The sequence below is a fragment of the Agelaius phoeniceus genome, chromosome 9, assembly GCF_051311805.1.
Source record: "Agelaius phoeniceus isolate bAgePho1 chromosome 9, bAgePho1.hap1, whole genome shotgun sequence".
Classification (NCBI taxonomy): Eukaryota; Metazoa; Chordata; class Aves; order Passeriformes; family Icteridae; genus Agelaius; species Agelaius phoeniceus.
Genome location: NC_135273.1, coordinates 22,148,264 through 22,163,671, shown reverse-complemented (window position 1 = coordinate 22,163,671; position 15,408 = coordinate 22,148,264). Strand labels below are relative to the sequence as shown.

Genomic DNA, 15,408 nt, shown 5'->3' with positions numbered 1-15,408 from the left:
GCAAAACTGTAGAGAATATCAGGCATCTGCCTTGCTCTCCCAGACCACATCAGCCCTCATGTTAACTTAACTGCACCAGTATTACACAAGATTTATAGGGCTTGAATTAGTGCATTTGAGGTTTAATTAGAGCTCCATAAATTTTCAGCAGTTCTCATATGACACTGCCTCAGCCAGTGCTCATTGGTTTTCCCTGAATTCTGGGCAGAAGGTGGAAGACCATGCTATAAAGGACAAGACAACCATTGGCTCTGTGTACAGCAGTTTTACAAGCCAAACCATATTCCACCAGGGGTTTATCAAATCAAAAAATAGACTTCCTGCTTGCCAAAATATGACCTCAAGAGGACAAAGCAAGTAAGTTCTCTACCAACAACATATCTATTCATTTCTGCTTGCAGGGAGGTGGAGGAAAGAGCGCAGCAAAAGAGCACTTCACATAAACAACAAGTCTTCAGAAGTCCTCTCCAGAGAAACTGGTAAACATATGGGGCAGAAATAGACCCAAAAAGCTATGTGTCTGTTGCCTTTAAATCAAAAAGTTGTTATGAAAAATAACATACCTAGTTTCATGTTCAAAAATAAATCAGGAAAATAAAATTCATTCTATTTTTTTCTTTCCTTACTTTGCAACTGCCAATGGCCTTGCAGCAATGCTTCCCAGAAAGTTAGGTGTGTTCTTTTCTGAGAAACCATGCACCATACTGGCCTAGCACATGAGCTCAATTTAAAGACATTTTTCTACTAACAAATGAATTATTTCCTCACCCTGTACAAGTCCTCTACCATCAGAGGTAAACAATAAAACCCAAAGTCCTCCTTTCAGGTTATTACCTGTGTAGCTGCTGCTGAAAATCTTGCCAATGCAGCACTTGTTTATATTTAGAGAATGATTGTTTGTTTGTTTTGAAACTAGAACAACATATGCAGACATTTCAATGTTGGAATGATCATTTGAAATGGCCCAGATCTACATTTGTTTCTACTGCTCACACCACAGACTACTCCTTCAGAGCCTCCTCAACAGACATAAAAGTGAATTCAAAGGTTTTCTCCACGTGAAAGAAAAATTTGGTGTCACACACACAGTGCTTTTGCCTAGCCTATTAGAGCATTCCATCTTTCAAAATTGCACACAACATCTTAGACTTGTTATTTAGAAGAAATAGCCCTGTGGAGTCTTACTCAGACCATAAAGATATGAAAAATTATCACATAAGAGGAAGGGAGAAAGCTGGGAGGTATTATACAAAAAGCAAGATAGTTAAACATTTGAGCAGTCCTGGGGCATTGGATTACTATTTGTGACCTGTTAGACTTCTCTTGAGCAATATGCAATATGAAAGAAAGTACAAAACTCCTGCCAAAATGCATGCAAAGCGAGGAAGTTCTCCAAGAGCAGCTCTGAGACTCAGCAGCAAATAGATTTTATGCTTTATGTTCAACAACCCAAAGGACTAGACCTGTAGCTAGCTGCAAAACATGCAGGTGACACCCTATTTCAAACTCAGAAATTCTATTTTTTTTTCTACTGAATTATGTACAGTTTCTTCCAGTTCATGCTTGATGAAAACAGGTAGAATAGGAACATTCCCTGCCTCTCCTACTCCATTCTTCTTCCTAGACAGATTTCTCTTGTGTTAGTGCCTTCACCTTTCAGTTTAAAGCCAACATTTATGTCATTTATTATCTGTATGCAATTTATAATAATAATAGGCTGACTGCTTACTCATATCTAAACATTTTACATAAATTCCCAATCATTGGTGATTAGGTAGTAGATGTATAACATAATGACATGCGCTTAGTGGAAAACAAAACAACACAAGAGAGCAAAAGAATTATTGTCACATAGATGCAAAACTCTTTAGTTAGAGTCACAAGCCAGAGTCAGGCGGCAAAATAATACAAGGAGTAATACAGCAGAATTTAACAATAAAAAACTACAATTTGCACACATATGCCAGAGTGGACCCACCTTCCTGCTTACAAGAACTGTGAGTTAAACTTTGTCAAATTTACATAATTCCACTGAAGCAGGATCCTGACTCCACAGCATGACTGGAGGTAGCTGCGTATTATTTCAATAAAATGGTTTTTTCCTTATTCATATGCTTTCTGTATGCATTCACACAAATAGTCCTTTTGAGAAAACCCTCCAGAAAATAATTAACTTTAATAGCTACTCTACAGCTAAAGCTGCACAACTGGGTGGCAAATATAACTGAGCTCTCCACAGCAAAACTGGAGTCTTCAAAAGAATTGTAAGAAAAAAGATTACAGGTTCAGCACTGCTTCTGGGGTAAAATGTATATTTGTGATAAATGTATCAAATCCCCTAAAAACTACACCCATTGAAACTTCATATTTAGGCTGATTTGCTTTCCAAATCATATAGACAGCACAGTTGTGTACAATCTTTAAACAAGTACAACCACAGAGAAATGCTGAGAGATTTAAGAGAAATAAAAGCATGATCAGCTAGCTTGTAATCTTCTTTTCTCTTATTCTCCTCCCTATAGCTGCATTAAATTGCCTGTTGAGAACAATAACATATTTGTGCTTTTATAGGTAGAATGATTTGTATTATGTAAAGATTTGGCTAACAGAGTAAAGATGCATTCAAACTGGATTACACGCTGTTAATAATTTTCTGGATGCTCTAGGGGACCCATAATTCTGGAGGAATAGAGATTAGCATTTGAATATATACTTTGCAATACATCTCAAAGCAGACTTTTTTAATTTAGTTTTTGTCATTTTTCTAGAGCCACACTAACCAGAAATCAAATCACTGAAAGCATTTTAAAGGAACAAGTATACCATAATCAAGACTTTATGCCCCACCTCCCCACACGCTTCAGAGTACACAGAAAATCTGTCTTTTTACAACTCTCACACCATTTCAATACCCTTCTTTAGAAAGTCAGACTACCTAGAAAACATGAAGAGGCTTGCAGTATTGTTTTATGCATGTTGAATAAATAGAGGGGCTCAGCAAGCAAACCTGAATTTGCTGTTCTGAGTAAAAGCTCAAGCTACCTAGAAAGCTGGTTTTGCTGTGGGCTAGCTTCTGTTTCAGAAAGTAATGTCAAAATACATTATTTTAACAATATTATTAGAACACCTCAAATTGCACAAAAATAATACCCTTTAAAATATTATAGCATTCTTTTGTTATTGTTAACTTCAGCAGAGACAGGACTCCCATTTTGCTGTTTTCATGAAACACTGAACTCTTTTGGCCACCATTTGCTCAACATTTAAATCCTTTGTAAATTGTGTATTTTTTTTTTCATGTCTATATTTTCATGATTTTTGAAGCACTTAATACTTCAGAACAGTCTTAAAGCATATGACTCTCTAATAAACATCATATTCTCTCACAAACTCAACTGGGAAGCATGCTTTAGTGTTTCTTTTTAATAAATCACTTTTCTTAGGATTATAGGGTTCGCCTAGCAAGCCCAGATTCACTGGACAAAATATTCTTTTCATGACCTTTGCTCCTCAGTTATAATTAGTTGTCTGGTCCCAGTTGCTTACAGTGTAAACAAAGACTGATAAACCCACATTGGCTGCACGTATTTATTACATTACAACTCAGCTGCCAAATGTCTAACTGTTCTAATAAAAAACTATTTTCTAAGGTTTATGTTTTATTGCATGTGTGACTCCCTTATTGGTTAGCATTTTGGAGTTGTGGAAAAGGTTATGAATTTAGAAACTAACTGCATTCATATCATATTTAAAACTTAATGCTATTTTATTAAAGACATATGGGCCTCCAAAGTACACATATTAAATGTCATGTAAGAAAAGTAGCAGTTTAAATCATGGTCAAATTCATTTTTGACGTGACTCCTGAGGCTTCCCAAGATCTGAACTATTTCTTTGTAAATCTGGCAGTTTAACCACACTCATAAATCACTTTCAAAGCATATTATTTCTTAATTTTACTGCATTAGAGAGCATTTGGCCTACACAGTGAACTGTTTGTAACTGTTACATGAGCAAAGTTGTATGTTTAGTCTTATAATGTGTGAAGAAAAGAAAGTCTTAATTTCTCAGTCCTGAATTTACCCCTTATTTTAACCCAAATTATACATTTCCTAGTGAAATTTACCAGAATAAGATATATAGCATAGTTTGCTGTACTGACATAAGAAAAAACTTACATACATTTTACCCCAGAAGCAGTGCTGAACCTGTAATCTTTTTTATTACACTTCTTTTGAAGACTTTTTTTTTTTTTTTTGAAGCTCCTGCTTCAAGCTCATAAATTAGCATCACAAAAGCAACAGTAATTAAATCATTAAGCAAATATCCCACAGGTTGTTTCACAGGAAAGAATGACTAAGGTTTTCAAACCTCACCAAGGCTGAAAGAGAAATGAATCATCTTTGGGACAATGCACATGCCTTTACTACATTCCTTGATGTAAAGACATTTAATACATTACAACTGAAGCATACCTTATATATATATTTGAAAATTAAATGCATATCACTTAAGGACAGATTCCCTGTCTGCTAAGGTCTCAAGAAAACCCACCTCTAAAAGAGACCATTCACAGAACAGGATTCAAAGGATGTCATTTTTGAAGTGTGATTGATATTTTCCTTATTTATTTTTAGACACGTTTCTAATTACAGAGTTAATTACTATTTTTATGTTTTCCTGTGAACATTTTTCTAGGACGAATAAGATAAATTAGGGCAACAGTTTACTGCAAAAGTTTTATGATCTCACTAACTCCTTCAAAGGGAACACCAGTCCTCAGTCACAAATATTTTTTAGTTTTTTCTCCCCACAATGAACCCCTGATTTTCCCCTGAAACACACATCCATGACCTAAGTCACCAAATCTTAAAGATTTTATGCCAAATCCATTGTCTGCAAGACGGACAAAATTTAAAAATCTTAGCATCAGCTTCAGTTAAAATTCAGGAAGCGTAACCAGAATCTGTACCTTCAATATGGTTTTAAGGGAGCAGATGAAATCGTGCTGCATCCTTTTTCTGTTACAAAGGGAGCAGCTTTAGAAACTCATAAGCAAAAAAGTTCAGGATTTCTTACAAAATAGCCCTTTGGCCTATACATTTCTGGTAAGGGTGGAGACAAGAGAAGAAATATTAGCCCTTCTCTGAAAACAAATTATTAATATTTTTTCCTGAAATAACTCATAAACCAGCTTTAAATTGGTCATGTTCTTAGTCATTAATGAAGAGAGAATGACTGATATGCTTGAGCTTTTAGGAGATGACCTCATCACAGCCCTATCTGACTCTTGGACCACACTCTGGCTGATGTTAGTGAAGGGAAGGATTATTTTTTTGTAATGCTCTGGTGTTCTTGACCTGCCAATATTTCAAGCACACCATCTCTCTTTTAGCACAACAGGAAAGGCAGGATTCAGCTGCTTAAATCCAAGTTTCTAAAGCTGTTTTAGCCACTCTACAGTTTCCGTGCCTGAATTCCCATGGTGGCTTCAAAAAAACTTACATCCCCTATGTAAGACACTTATCTGTCATCCCTACAGGGGTCTGCTGTACACTTTAGAGTATCTAAAATGGCACCAGACTACTATTTTTGGGCATTTTGCATTGTTTCCAAAGTGATTAGAAATATTAGTGCATTCATTTTAGCTTTCCTTTAGTACCTGTCCTCTCTGACTCCATCTGACTACAGCAGCACTAAAAGAAAACAAGCCCTACCATTCATTTACTATAAGATGTTATATGATGTATTTGCATTTGCATCACATTTTAGGTGATGAAGTCATGGTTCTTTAGTTGTTCCTTGCTGCAAGATACGCTCCTGAGAAGATCACAACAACAAATCATCTTTGTCTTCACTGGCAGTGGCCCTTGCGACCACGTTTATCTCTAACAGCTGGGGAACTTTTCATGGGTCAGTGAATCAGCAAAGCCAGGCCTTATCTTAACCCAGCACACAAACACACTGCCAAGCCTGCTGTGAAAACTGTGGGACACCCAACCACAGCCAAAACAAGCAATAAATATAAAATCAGCCATGACAGTTATTTCCAACTTGTAAACAAACATGTGCAAAATTCCAGGTAGATCCCATGGTAGTGATAGTTTGCCACTGATTTTTTCCTCCAGAAACATTGCAGTGACAAACAGTTTCCAGACAGCAGAATTATAATTGGACCTTTGTTTCATGGCTAAAAATTGACATATATTCTAATCATGGTACTTAAGACTACTACTATTTCAATGGGAATAACTCATCAAAATGACTGAGCACATGTCGCATACTGTGTCTTAAGGTTCAGGGAAAATTAAAAAAAAAAAAAAAAGAATCACCTATAGGAACATAAGAATAGACGAAAACTGACCAAGAGTTTTGCTAATGCCATATTAAATGCATTTTTCTTTTCTAACAAAATTCAACATATGAACAACTCCTGTGCTTAAGAGTGGTATCATCTGATTATGAGATCCGTTGTATTAGAAAAGAGGAATTACAAGAAGCTCTGCTCCAGCAGTGCTTCTATTTTCAAAAGAAAAAACAGAAAAAAGTCCTTTGAAAATAAAACTCTAGCCCTAGTGATCCACTAAGAATCTAAGACAATCGTGATCCTACTGTCAGATATCATGGTATTACATTCTGCTAAATGGCATTTTATTGAATAGATAACAAAAGCCAGCATCTAATTATTGAAGCTTCCATATATCTGAACCCACAAATGAAAATGTAAAAAAAAACCAAAAAAAAAAAAAAACCAAAAAAAACACCAAAAAAACCCAAAAAAACCAAAAACAAACCCAGAAGTAATAAACAAGTTTTAACAATAATTTCTTCAATTCAATGGAGGCATTAATTACATACAATGCCTTTTGCCATTCATCAGAGAATTTTCAAGTGCTTTACAAATTTTAAGTCTTACAAAGGGATCATTTGCTCACTATTACTGAAAGATACACACATTTCAGGTGCAAAGTAGCAGCTGGTTAACTGGCACACTGCGAGATTACAGAAGAGGTTAGGGCAGAAGGTGGAGAAGAGTGCCTTAGTACATGGAGACTGTAGAGAAATCCACAGAGGCAGAATGTAATCACCTGAACTGGATTGAGGCCATAGCTCTAGCAATATCACCCCTCCCTATCTGAAAAATGCATTGGGAGCATTAATGGCTAAAATGACATGGGCTTCATGACAATCATATACTTTTTTTTTTAAGGGAAGAAATATTTTAGGAAAGAGGCATCACCTTTTTCCTTGTGTATTTTTAATATAGTGAAATATAGTCCACATAATCCCTGCCCAAAGAACATATGAGGATGTTTTATAAGAAATATCAATGAAAGAACCAACACTGAAGAAGTCTTTCTCCCTACCCTAATACACATATGACCCACATGTGTCTATTCTTCCCTCTTGACAGCTGGAATTACAGCAGGTTATGAACCAAACATGTTATGGACTTATGCTTAAAACGGCTAAACTTTCCAAGAGTAAAATGGATGAATGCATGACTGCTACAATGTCCTTAAAGTAAATATTATTTACTGCATCACAGTCTAGATTGGACTCTTAAGTTCATGTCCTTGTCTTGGTATGTGAAATGATGACATCTGACAATAAAGGACCCTGTTATGTGGAAGCTCTCTCAAAGAAGTACCTTATGACCTAGCAGTTCACTGACACAATGATGCTTTACACTTTAGAAGGCTTTTACTGTGCATGTTCTTCAAATGCTCTAAATACATACATCAAGATCTCTACACAATGGCAATGGTAAAAAGAGAAAGATTGTGAGCAATGCAGCTGTTCTCCAAAGTTTTATCTGTCTCCTTTTATTTACTTTTTAAAACTAGCCTCGTTGTTCTATCTGGGGGAGGGGTGTAAAAAGGTCCATGAGATATATCGGCAAAAATATATTGCCTATATTCATGGAACCAGGTAGAACATATCTATTCAAGAAAAGTATGATTCTTGTTAAATAGTTTGGGACAAAAAATTACTAAAATCATTCCTTATGCATCATCTGACTTTAATAGAAGCATATATCAGCACTGCTCACTTGGATAAAGAGCTTTTCCTGTGAGCTTAAACACAAGAATACTGCCAATGATCTGAAAGCAACACTGCAGATTTTATCTCACCTTATTTCTTTAATGGTACTACCTAAATATTTACTCTTCCTACCATAACAAAATAAGCTCCTTTTACCCTTCAAGTAACACTGTGGACATGAATCACAGACATTTATTACACGGAATGCAGATATTTGACTTGCCTTTCTGCTTCAGTGTCTCCATCTTAGTTCCTTAGAGAACAAATGCTATGTCAGGTTTCATAATTATAACTTGAGATGAAAACAATGCATCTGAGAGTGAAAAAATATTGAAAAATTCAAACCACCCATACCATGCCTTTTTTTGTTGTACAGAGTTCCCTTACAGCCAGTGGACAACATGCTTTTGGTAAAGCTGCAAGGAAGCAGAATAACTCCATTTAATACAAAAGGTTTGTTACTTGGAAGTATAACTAAGGATACCCACCAAGGATTTGGCCCAATAAACAACAAAACTGTTACTGGTGAACAAATACCATCTGCTTTTTTTCACCACCAAAACTAAAACAGATGAAAATGTTAACCTTAAAAATGCAGTAAGGGAAAGGGGTTGAGAAATATTGGGAAATATATGTATTTGCTAAAAGCAAGGAGACTGACCCAGTATTAAATAATTAAGTTTATATTTAAAGAGACTCATGACAGTGTGTATCTATTCATAGCAACACACTTAATTGGATATATCCACATTTTATCATCTAGATTAAATGATCATGAATACAGACCTTTAAAATATCAAATTACTACTTTAATACACTGTAATTTCATTTTATTTATATTATATGCAGTGTAAAAATGTGTAGTCTTAACATATTTTCTCAAATCACATTTGCTTTGCATCCATAAGTTTGAAAAATGAAACAGTTGGAAGCACAATTCATATACCTATAAACCAAAGAGGGGTACAGTTTTAAATAATTATGTCAAGAGATGACAACTCTACTCTTTGTAGAAGCACAGATGAATAATTACAAAGCCGGGACACAATTAAGCAATTTTGACTGTCGTATTCTTGAGCTGTCTTTCTGATGTGAAATGCTGTCATGCCCAGAAACACACTTCACACTGGACAGGCATCTTCCACTTTGAGCTACACTTATGCCAGTGAAATGAGGTCATGGTCTGGTCATTAAACAAGGCTTTCTCATCTGGCTCAATGCCTCTTATCCAGCCAGACTTCCCCAGTTCTTTATTAAAAGCAGGCATGATACAATGTTCAATATTTTGACAAAAGAAAACATAAACATAACAGAATAATGAAGTTAAGCTCACCTACATAGTGAAAAGGAATACTGCATTGTAACATTAAACTGTTTTCTAATAAATGATTGTATCTTTCCATAAGACAGTCATATCACAAACAGATGCATTTCCAACAAAAGATGAAATGAAGCAAAGCACAAGAAAGTGTAGTGTTCTGTTTAATAAAATAGGGAATAATGAAAGTTAAAAAAATTTATACAAAATAAAATATTTATGACTTAGTGATGACTGGTGATTGCTAGATACTTTCGCATTTGAGTAAACACAAGCTAGTCAGATGGAAATTTCTTGCTTTTATTCTCATTTTGTGTATTTTTTTCTTGGTGGGGTATTTTGCTCTTCCAACTATTTTATGTCAAGACTAAAATGAAAACAACTCCCCACATCACAGCCCCTTTAGATCATCAGTCTGCCTTTTATGCTGAATAAGCCACACCATCTCCTGCTTATCATAATGGGGAGAAAAAAGCCACATAAGTGAGGATTTTTTGTTGGTTTGTAGTTTTTAGGGGGTTTTTTTTTCCCAAAAAAGCAGGTCTGAAAGGCCCACTGTTGTTACTAAACCTGGCAGAAGATTTTCATGCGGCATCCACCAACATAAATACTAATCACTGCATCTCCTTTCCTGGTAGGCATAGGCTGACACAGTGCCTGCTGCCTTAGATGAAAGGAAAAAACCCCACATTATTGGGAACTTCATTATCATCAAGGTCTTATATATCACTATGTCAACTTATTAAGTTTTTCTGATTACCAATACTGGATATGCTGCAATCTTCCTCTGAGTTTGGATCAAGGTGTAATCTTCTAATTAGTTTCAGAAAGCTTAAATTATATTACCAGTACCTGCCTGCTAAATGTGGCTGAAGCTGGTCAAAAATTTTGACAGCTATGTGGGAGTGAAACTCATGAACAGAGAACACAAGATCCAGAAAATAGGAAGGCTAGAGAATAAAAACCCATTATGTATGCAATGTATAACACATGATAGAACTCAAAAGTACAGTTATTGTGCACATCATCTGTGTGATTTATGGAGGAATGCTGCGGGCTGTGGTCTTCAAGCAGAGCTGTCAATAGCTGTACACATACTGAGCTGCATTTCAAAGCATATATGCAGAGAAAATGCTATGAGTCTTCTCAGACATAGAAAGAGTTTGCATGCATGTGTACTGTAAGCATGAATATCCTGGGAAATAAGCACAAATTCTAAACAATTTGGAGCGCTTTACAATACCTGCATCAAATTTAATATTTATTTTAAATTAGCCACTTCTGTGATATGTATATAATACTGTATGATGAGGGTAATTTCATGGCACCTTAAGAAGCATTAATTCATGTCATAAAAATAATTTACAATGATTTTACCACCAGTAATTTGTACTGTGCCATTTATAAAGAAGAAAAAAACTCTTTAGTATGACAATAACAACAGTAAATTGGAGCCTTCTGCAAATTTTCTGAAATAAATGTATGGTTTACCATAGGACTTAGTGGGTAAATAATTCAAAACTATACAAAAGGTTCAATTGTAGATATAAAAGTTAAAGATGTTATCCCTAAATTTGTTAAGTAATTTACCCTTAGCTATTGACTTAAAAAGAGGTTTAATCCAGAAAAGTAGCTTCGAATTTGAGAGACACGTTTTTTCTCTTGCACTGTTAAGTTGGATGCAATTCACGGAGTAGACTCTTAAATGAAAGATGTAACTGTTAGATAAATTTTTTAAAAACTTCACCAGATGCAAAATCTGATTAGATAAGAAGAATTGTAAAAGATGACATACATATGCTATACCTACCACAATTCAGCTGTTGCATTCGGCCAGATTCAAAGGTGGTTTGCTGTGAATAGGATGTCTACCACAGCTTAAAAATAACTTATTCCATTCACTACATATATGAAGCTGAAATGACTAAAGGCAGTGGTAAACAATATATCAAAGCAATGTTTGTATCAGAACTGTTAACATTTTAGTAGTTATAAATTAATCAGTCTGAATTAATTTGTAATACACTGCAATTGTACTCATGATAATGCATTTACCCAGCAACACTGTTATGCTACCAAACAGTGCATTTCCATAACCACTACATTATTATTCAGCATTATTGGAAATCTGCAATAAATTATTGATGGTATACTTTAGAGAAAAAGCAGCAAATAGAAAGCAAGTTGACTGAAAACTTGAGCAGAGTTTCAGGAAAGATGTGCAGTTCTAAAGCACTCTGAGCACACCACAGATTGCTGTTATCAAGTACTGATCAACAATGGAAAAAGAAGGCAAAGTGGAGAATTCACATTCTCATTCTGACTGCTTCAGCAGGATGCCCAGTTGATGGGCATGAAGCTGTATGAAATGCTCAGATTACTGAAACTGTCTCACTGATGCTGTCAATGTTTATTAGCAGGACACCACATTAAGTCACATCATACAAAATCAGAATCAACCAGTTCATAAAAGCCAGTAAACACCATAGGTGTGAGCTCTGCAATAGAAGTTTAACATACAAGGCAGGGGACAACTTGCCAAAAAAAAATTGCATTGTTTCACAAAAGTATAACACATAGTTGTTACATTTCCTTGGACAGTGTAAAAATATTCTTTAAAGTTCAGTGCTACATATTAGTTACTTTGCTATGTGAAACTGAGGTTGAAACCAGAAATTTGATAACATGGCCTCAGCCCATTAGACAGGTACCTGTAAATTTCTATATTAAAACACAGAAAAAGTAATAAGGCTTTTGTCCCCTATCTGACCACATTTATCATTTGAAAGGTTTTACCTCCTTTTTTTACCTTAGAAAACGATGCAGCCAGGCTCTTGGAGTTATTTAAAAATAGTGTTAATGAATCATATTATTGTTCCCACTTTAATTTACTCTCCTACCTTTGCATCCTTGGGCTTAACCACTTTCATGAAGGCACCTCTTATCAAGGCTTCCTCTCTCTCCCTCCTGGTTACTTTCCGAGTATCGAGAAATTTCAGGTTTGTCAATTTGTGCAGGACAAAATATCTGACAGATACCAAAATACACACAGTTAAAATCCAGTAATGCACAAAGACATACTCACAGACTCAATGACTAAAAAAATGACAGCCAAAAATAACAACAGCCTTTGTTTCCTCGCTGTGTTCACCTTTTTCATGCAATGTAGTTTATGTGCAAAGTTATAATACTTACTTTACTCTCTCAAATGGAGCCAAAACCGTTTAACACTGGTGGATCAAACACAATAATCACCGTGGAAGTCTATGTTCTCTCTGCACATTAGTGAAGTATAAAGCATACCAAGGAACAGAATAACTTGGAAATTGCTTTGCATTGCCTGTTGGGAAAAGGAATTTTGAGTGATACCAAAGATTCCAACCCACACTGTGGGTTGGAATCTTTGGTATCACTCAAAATTGGGAGATACGGCAAAGATATGGGAAATTGCCAGCCAACTTCTCTGCAAGAATTCTTCCCATTTGTGAACACTTTGGATTTTTTATTTTATTTTCCTGAAAACACAATCATCAGCATTTGGAAGGAGAATTCCTATTTGGTTCCACCAGAGAGACAAGGTGGCCTCACAGAATACAGATTCCAGCCCAGGATTAAGTGCAGAAGCACACAGGGAGAGACTATTTATGGGAAATATATTTTAAGAATTCCAAGTTCTTATTAGGATTCATCAGTATTATATTCTATTTATCATTTCTACTAGAAGGATAGCAGCTTTCTAGCCTCACAAAAACCCTACTGGCTTCTCACTTGTGGAGGGAGAGAACATGGCAGAGCAAAACCAAAGCAAGGCACAACCATGGCAAATCCAAACATCTAATCACCTCAAGTAAAAATCATTTGCATTTAGTCAACCAAATGTGAAGCAGATACTGCAAAGTGAGGGCAATATCAGACTTTTCCTGCCAGGGGTGTAGAAAGGTGATGATAATATTCCCCAGCCTAGCTGCTCTGCATAAAACCCAAGTCAGTCAGGGAGCTCCTCATGATACTGATCCCCTCTGGCACTGGGAGGAAGAAATTAAAGAAACAGAAAACTCTGCATAACATTTTGAAAAAAAAAAACAAAACCAAAGCAACATAAAAAACCCCAACGTTTTACAAGGTAAAAGTTTATCTTATGATACTATTGTCAAAACCAGATAAACATGTGAAAATTACTGTAATGCTCCCCGTTCTAAAACCAAGCAAAATTTAATGGTGTAAATAAAGCTTTCCATCAAGTACACCATTCCTCTGAAGCAACACCTTCATAAATTGTTAACAACTTAACTGACACTACTCAGTTCTGAAATGCTTAGACAATTTAAATGTGAATACTCAATCTATGGCTCTCAATTATGCCAGTAGAAGAAAAAGAGTCACTTCACAAAACAGAACATCTCCTAAGACCGTTTTTTTAAACAAGAGCTACAGGCCTTTGAGACAGACACATTCTCAGACTCATTCCAGCTTTCCTGGCTGCCCTTCCAGTCCTCTCTGGCATTTTGCTGGCCCTTATCTTTCACTGGAGGAGAAGCTATCCATCTTGCATTACTGGCAGAAAAGCTCTGATGACAACAGATTCTTTCAAATGAAGACATGTACAGAAGGAAACAATATGTCAAGAGTGAAGAAGAGTGAAGCTAAAAATGAGTAAAGACACCCACTAAGTGTAGGGTGAGAAAAGATGAATATTCAGGTGAAGAAAACATCGGTATTAGAAAATCAGCAAATGTTTAATGATGGAATGAAATATGCCATTGAAAAGCAGGCTGCAACAAAAATGACAACAGAATAAGACAGCACTGTCATCTATGCTGACTTTGGATCACAGCCCTAATGTCAGTCTCTCAATCATTTCAAAAGAGCTTAAAATTATAATAGCATTCCTTGATACAAATGTATTTTTGTATTTTTAAGCCATCCTGACTGCATTTCAAAAAACAGAATTAGCACTAGTACTTGTCAATTCCAGAAACAAAACCAAAAAACCCTACCCACACAAATTAAACAGCCAACTACTCCACAAGTCACAGTTTGGGGTTGGTTCTTTTTTTCAAACTTGCACTCCTTAAGCAGAGCAAATACTAAAAAGTAGGTACCATAAATATTATCCCACTGGTAGAAGGAGGGTATAGGTGCAATTAATTCTTTTAAAAGGTGATTAAAAATGCCATCTCATTTATTAATATTCCTTTTACAAAATGTGGGATAAAAGGTAACTATGCTATTTGAAAACAATGCAATACATGCATATGAAATGGCTGAGGAAAAATAGCAAGCTTCCTGGGTTTATTTTAGCTAGAAATATCAAGATGCAACTTCAATCTAAATGTAACACAAGTTTGCCATAAAAAATACAGGAAAGGATTACCAAAGCCTGGGAATGAACACTCTACAATATCAATTCAACCCTTGTAAATTTAATCCGGGGTTATTTGTTGCACAAAATCTCTTTACTGTGATGTATGACTTAGTTACTAAGGTTATCACAGCAGTATCCTAAAGTTGCATAGTACATAAAACATTTCGGTTAACAATGCAGGGAGGTTAACTCCCACAGATAACCTACTATCAGAGGGTTAGACCAGATGACATGCCTCTGTCAGCTCTCAGGAGCTATTGATGGTTCAATCAGTTTGTTTTGAAGGTAAAGTACAACAAAAGGGCACTAAACTTATTCAAACTGTCAACAGGGACTATGGAATGTTGCTTGCAGGTAAGTAATTTTGGGTGTTTTAAGACTATTATCAAACACCAATGGCTGCAGAAAAAGACAGCTACTAATAACACAGAACACAGCCATCATAAAATACTTTATGGCAGGCACTGGGACCCATAAATTGCATGACACATTGCACCTGTTTCAGACTTGTAAAATCACTAGTTAAAAGCATGCTGGTTAATGAAGAAAGATCCATCTACTAAATTCTACATTTAGTTTACAAAGGTTCAATTAGATTAGAAGTTGGGGGGCAGGGTCTTCCTATTCCCCTTTCCCCTTTCTTTTTCTTAATAATTTTAAAACTTAGCCCTGCTCCATG

General features: G+C 35.7%; 1 protein-coding gene across 4 annotated transcripts in view; it reads right to left on the bottom strand.

The window, feature by feature from the left end:
- Positions 1-15,408, bottom strand: part of LRMDA (leucine rich melanocyte differentiation associated) — a 612,230-nt gene that overhangs the window by 234,690 nt on the left and 362,132 nt on the right. For all 4 annotated transcript variants that reach the window (XM_077183241.1, XM_077183240.1, XM_054637712.2 and 1 more), the window contains exon 5: positions 12,265-12,391. In XM_077183241.1, the coding sequence (XP_077039356.1) occupies positions 12,265-12,391 (127 nt within the window). The remainder of the gene's footprint in view (positions 1-12,264; positions 12,392-15,408) is intronic.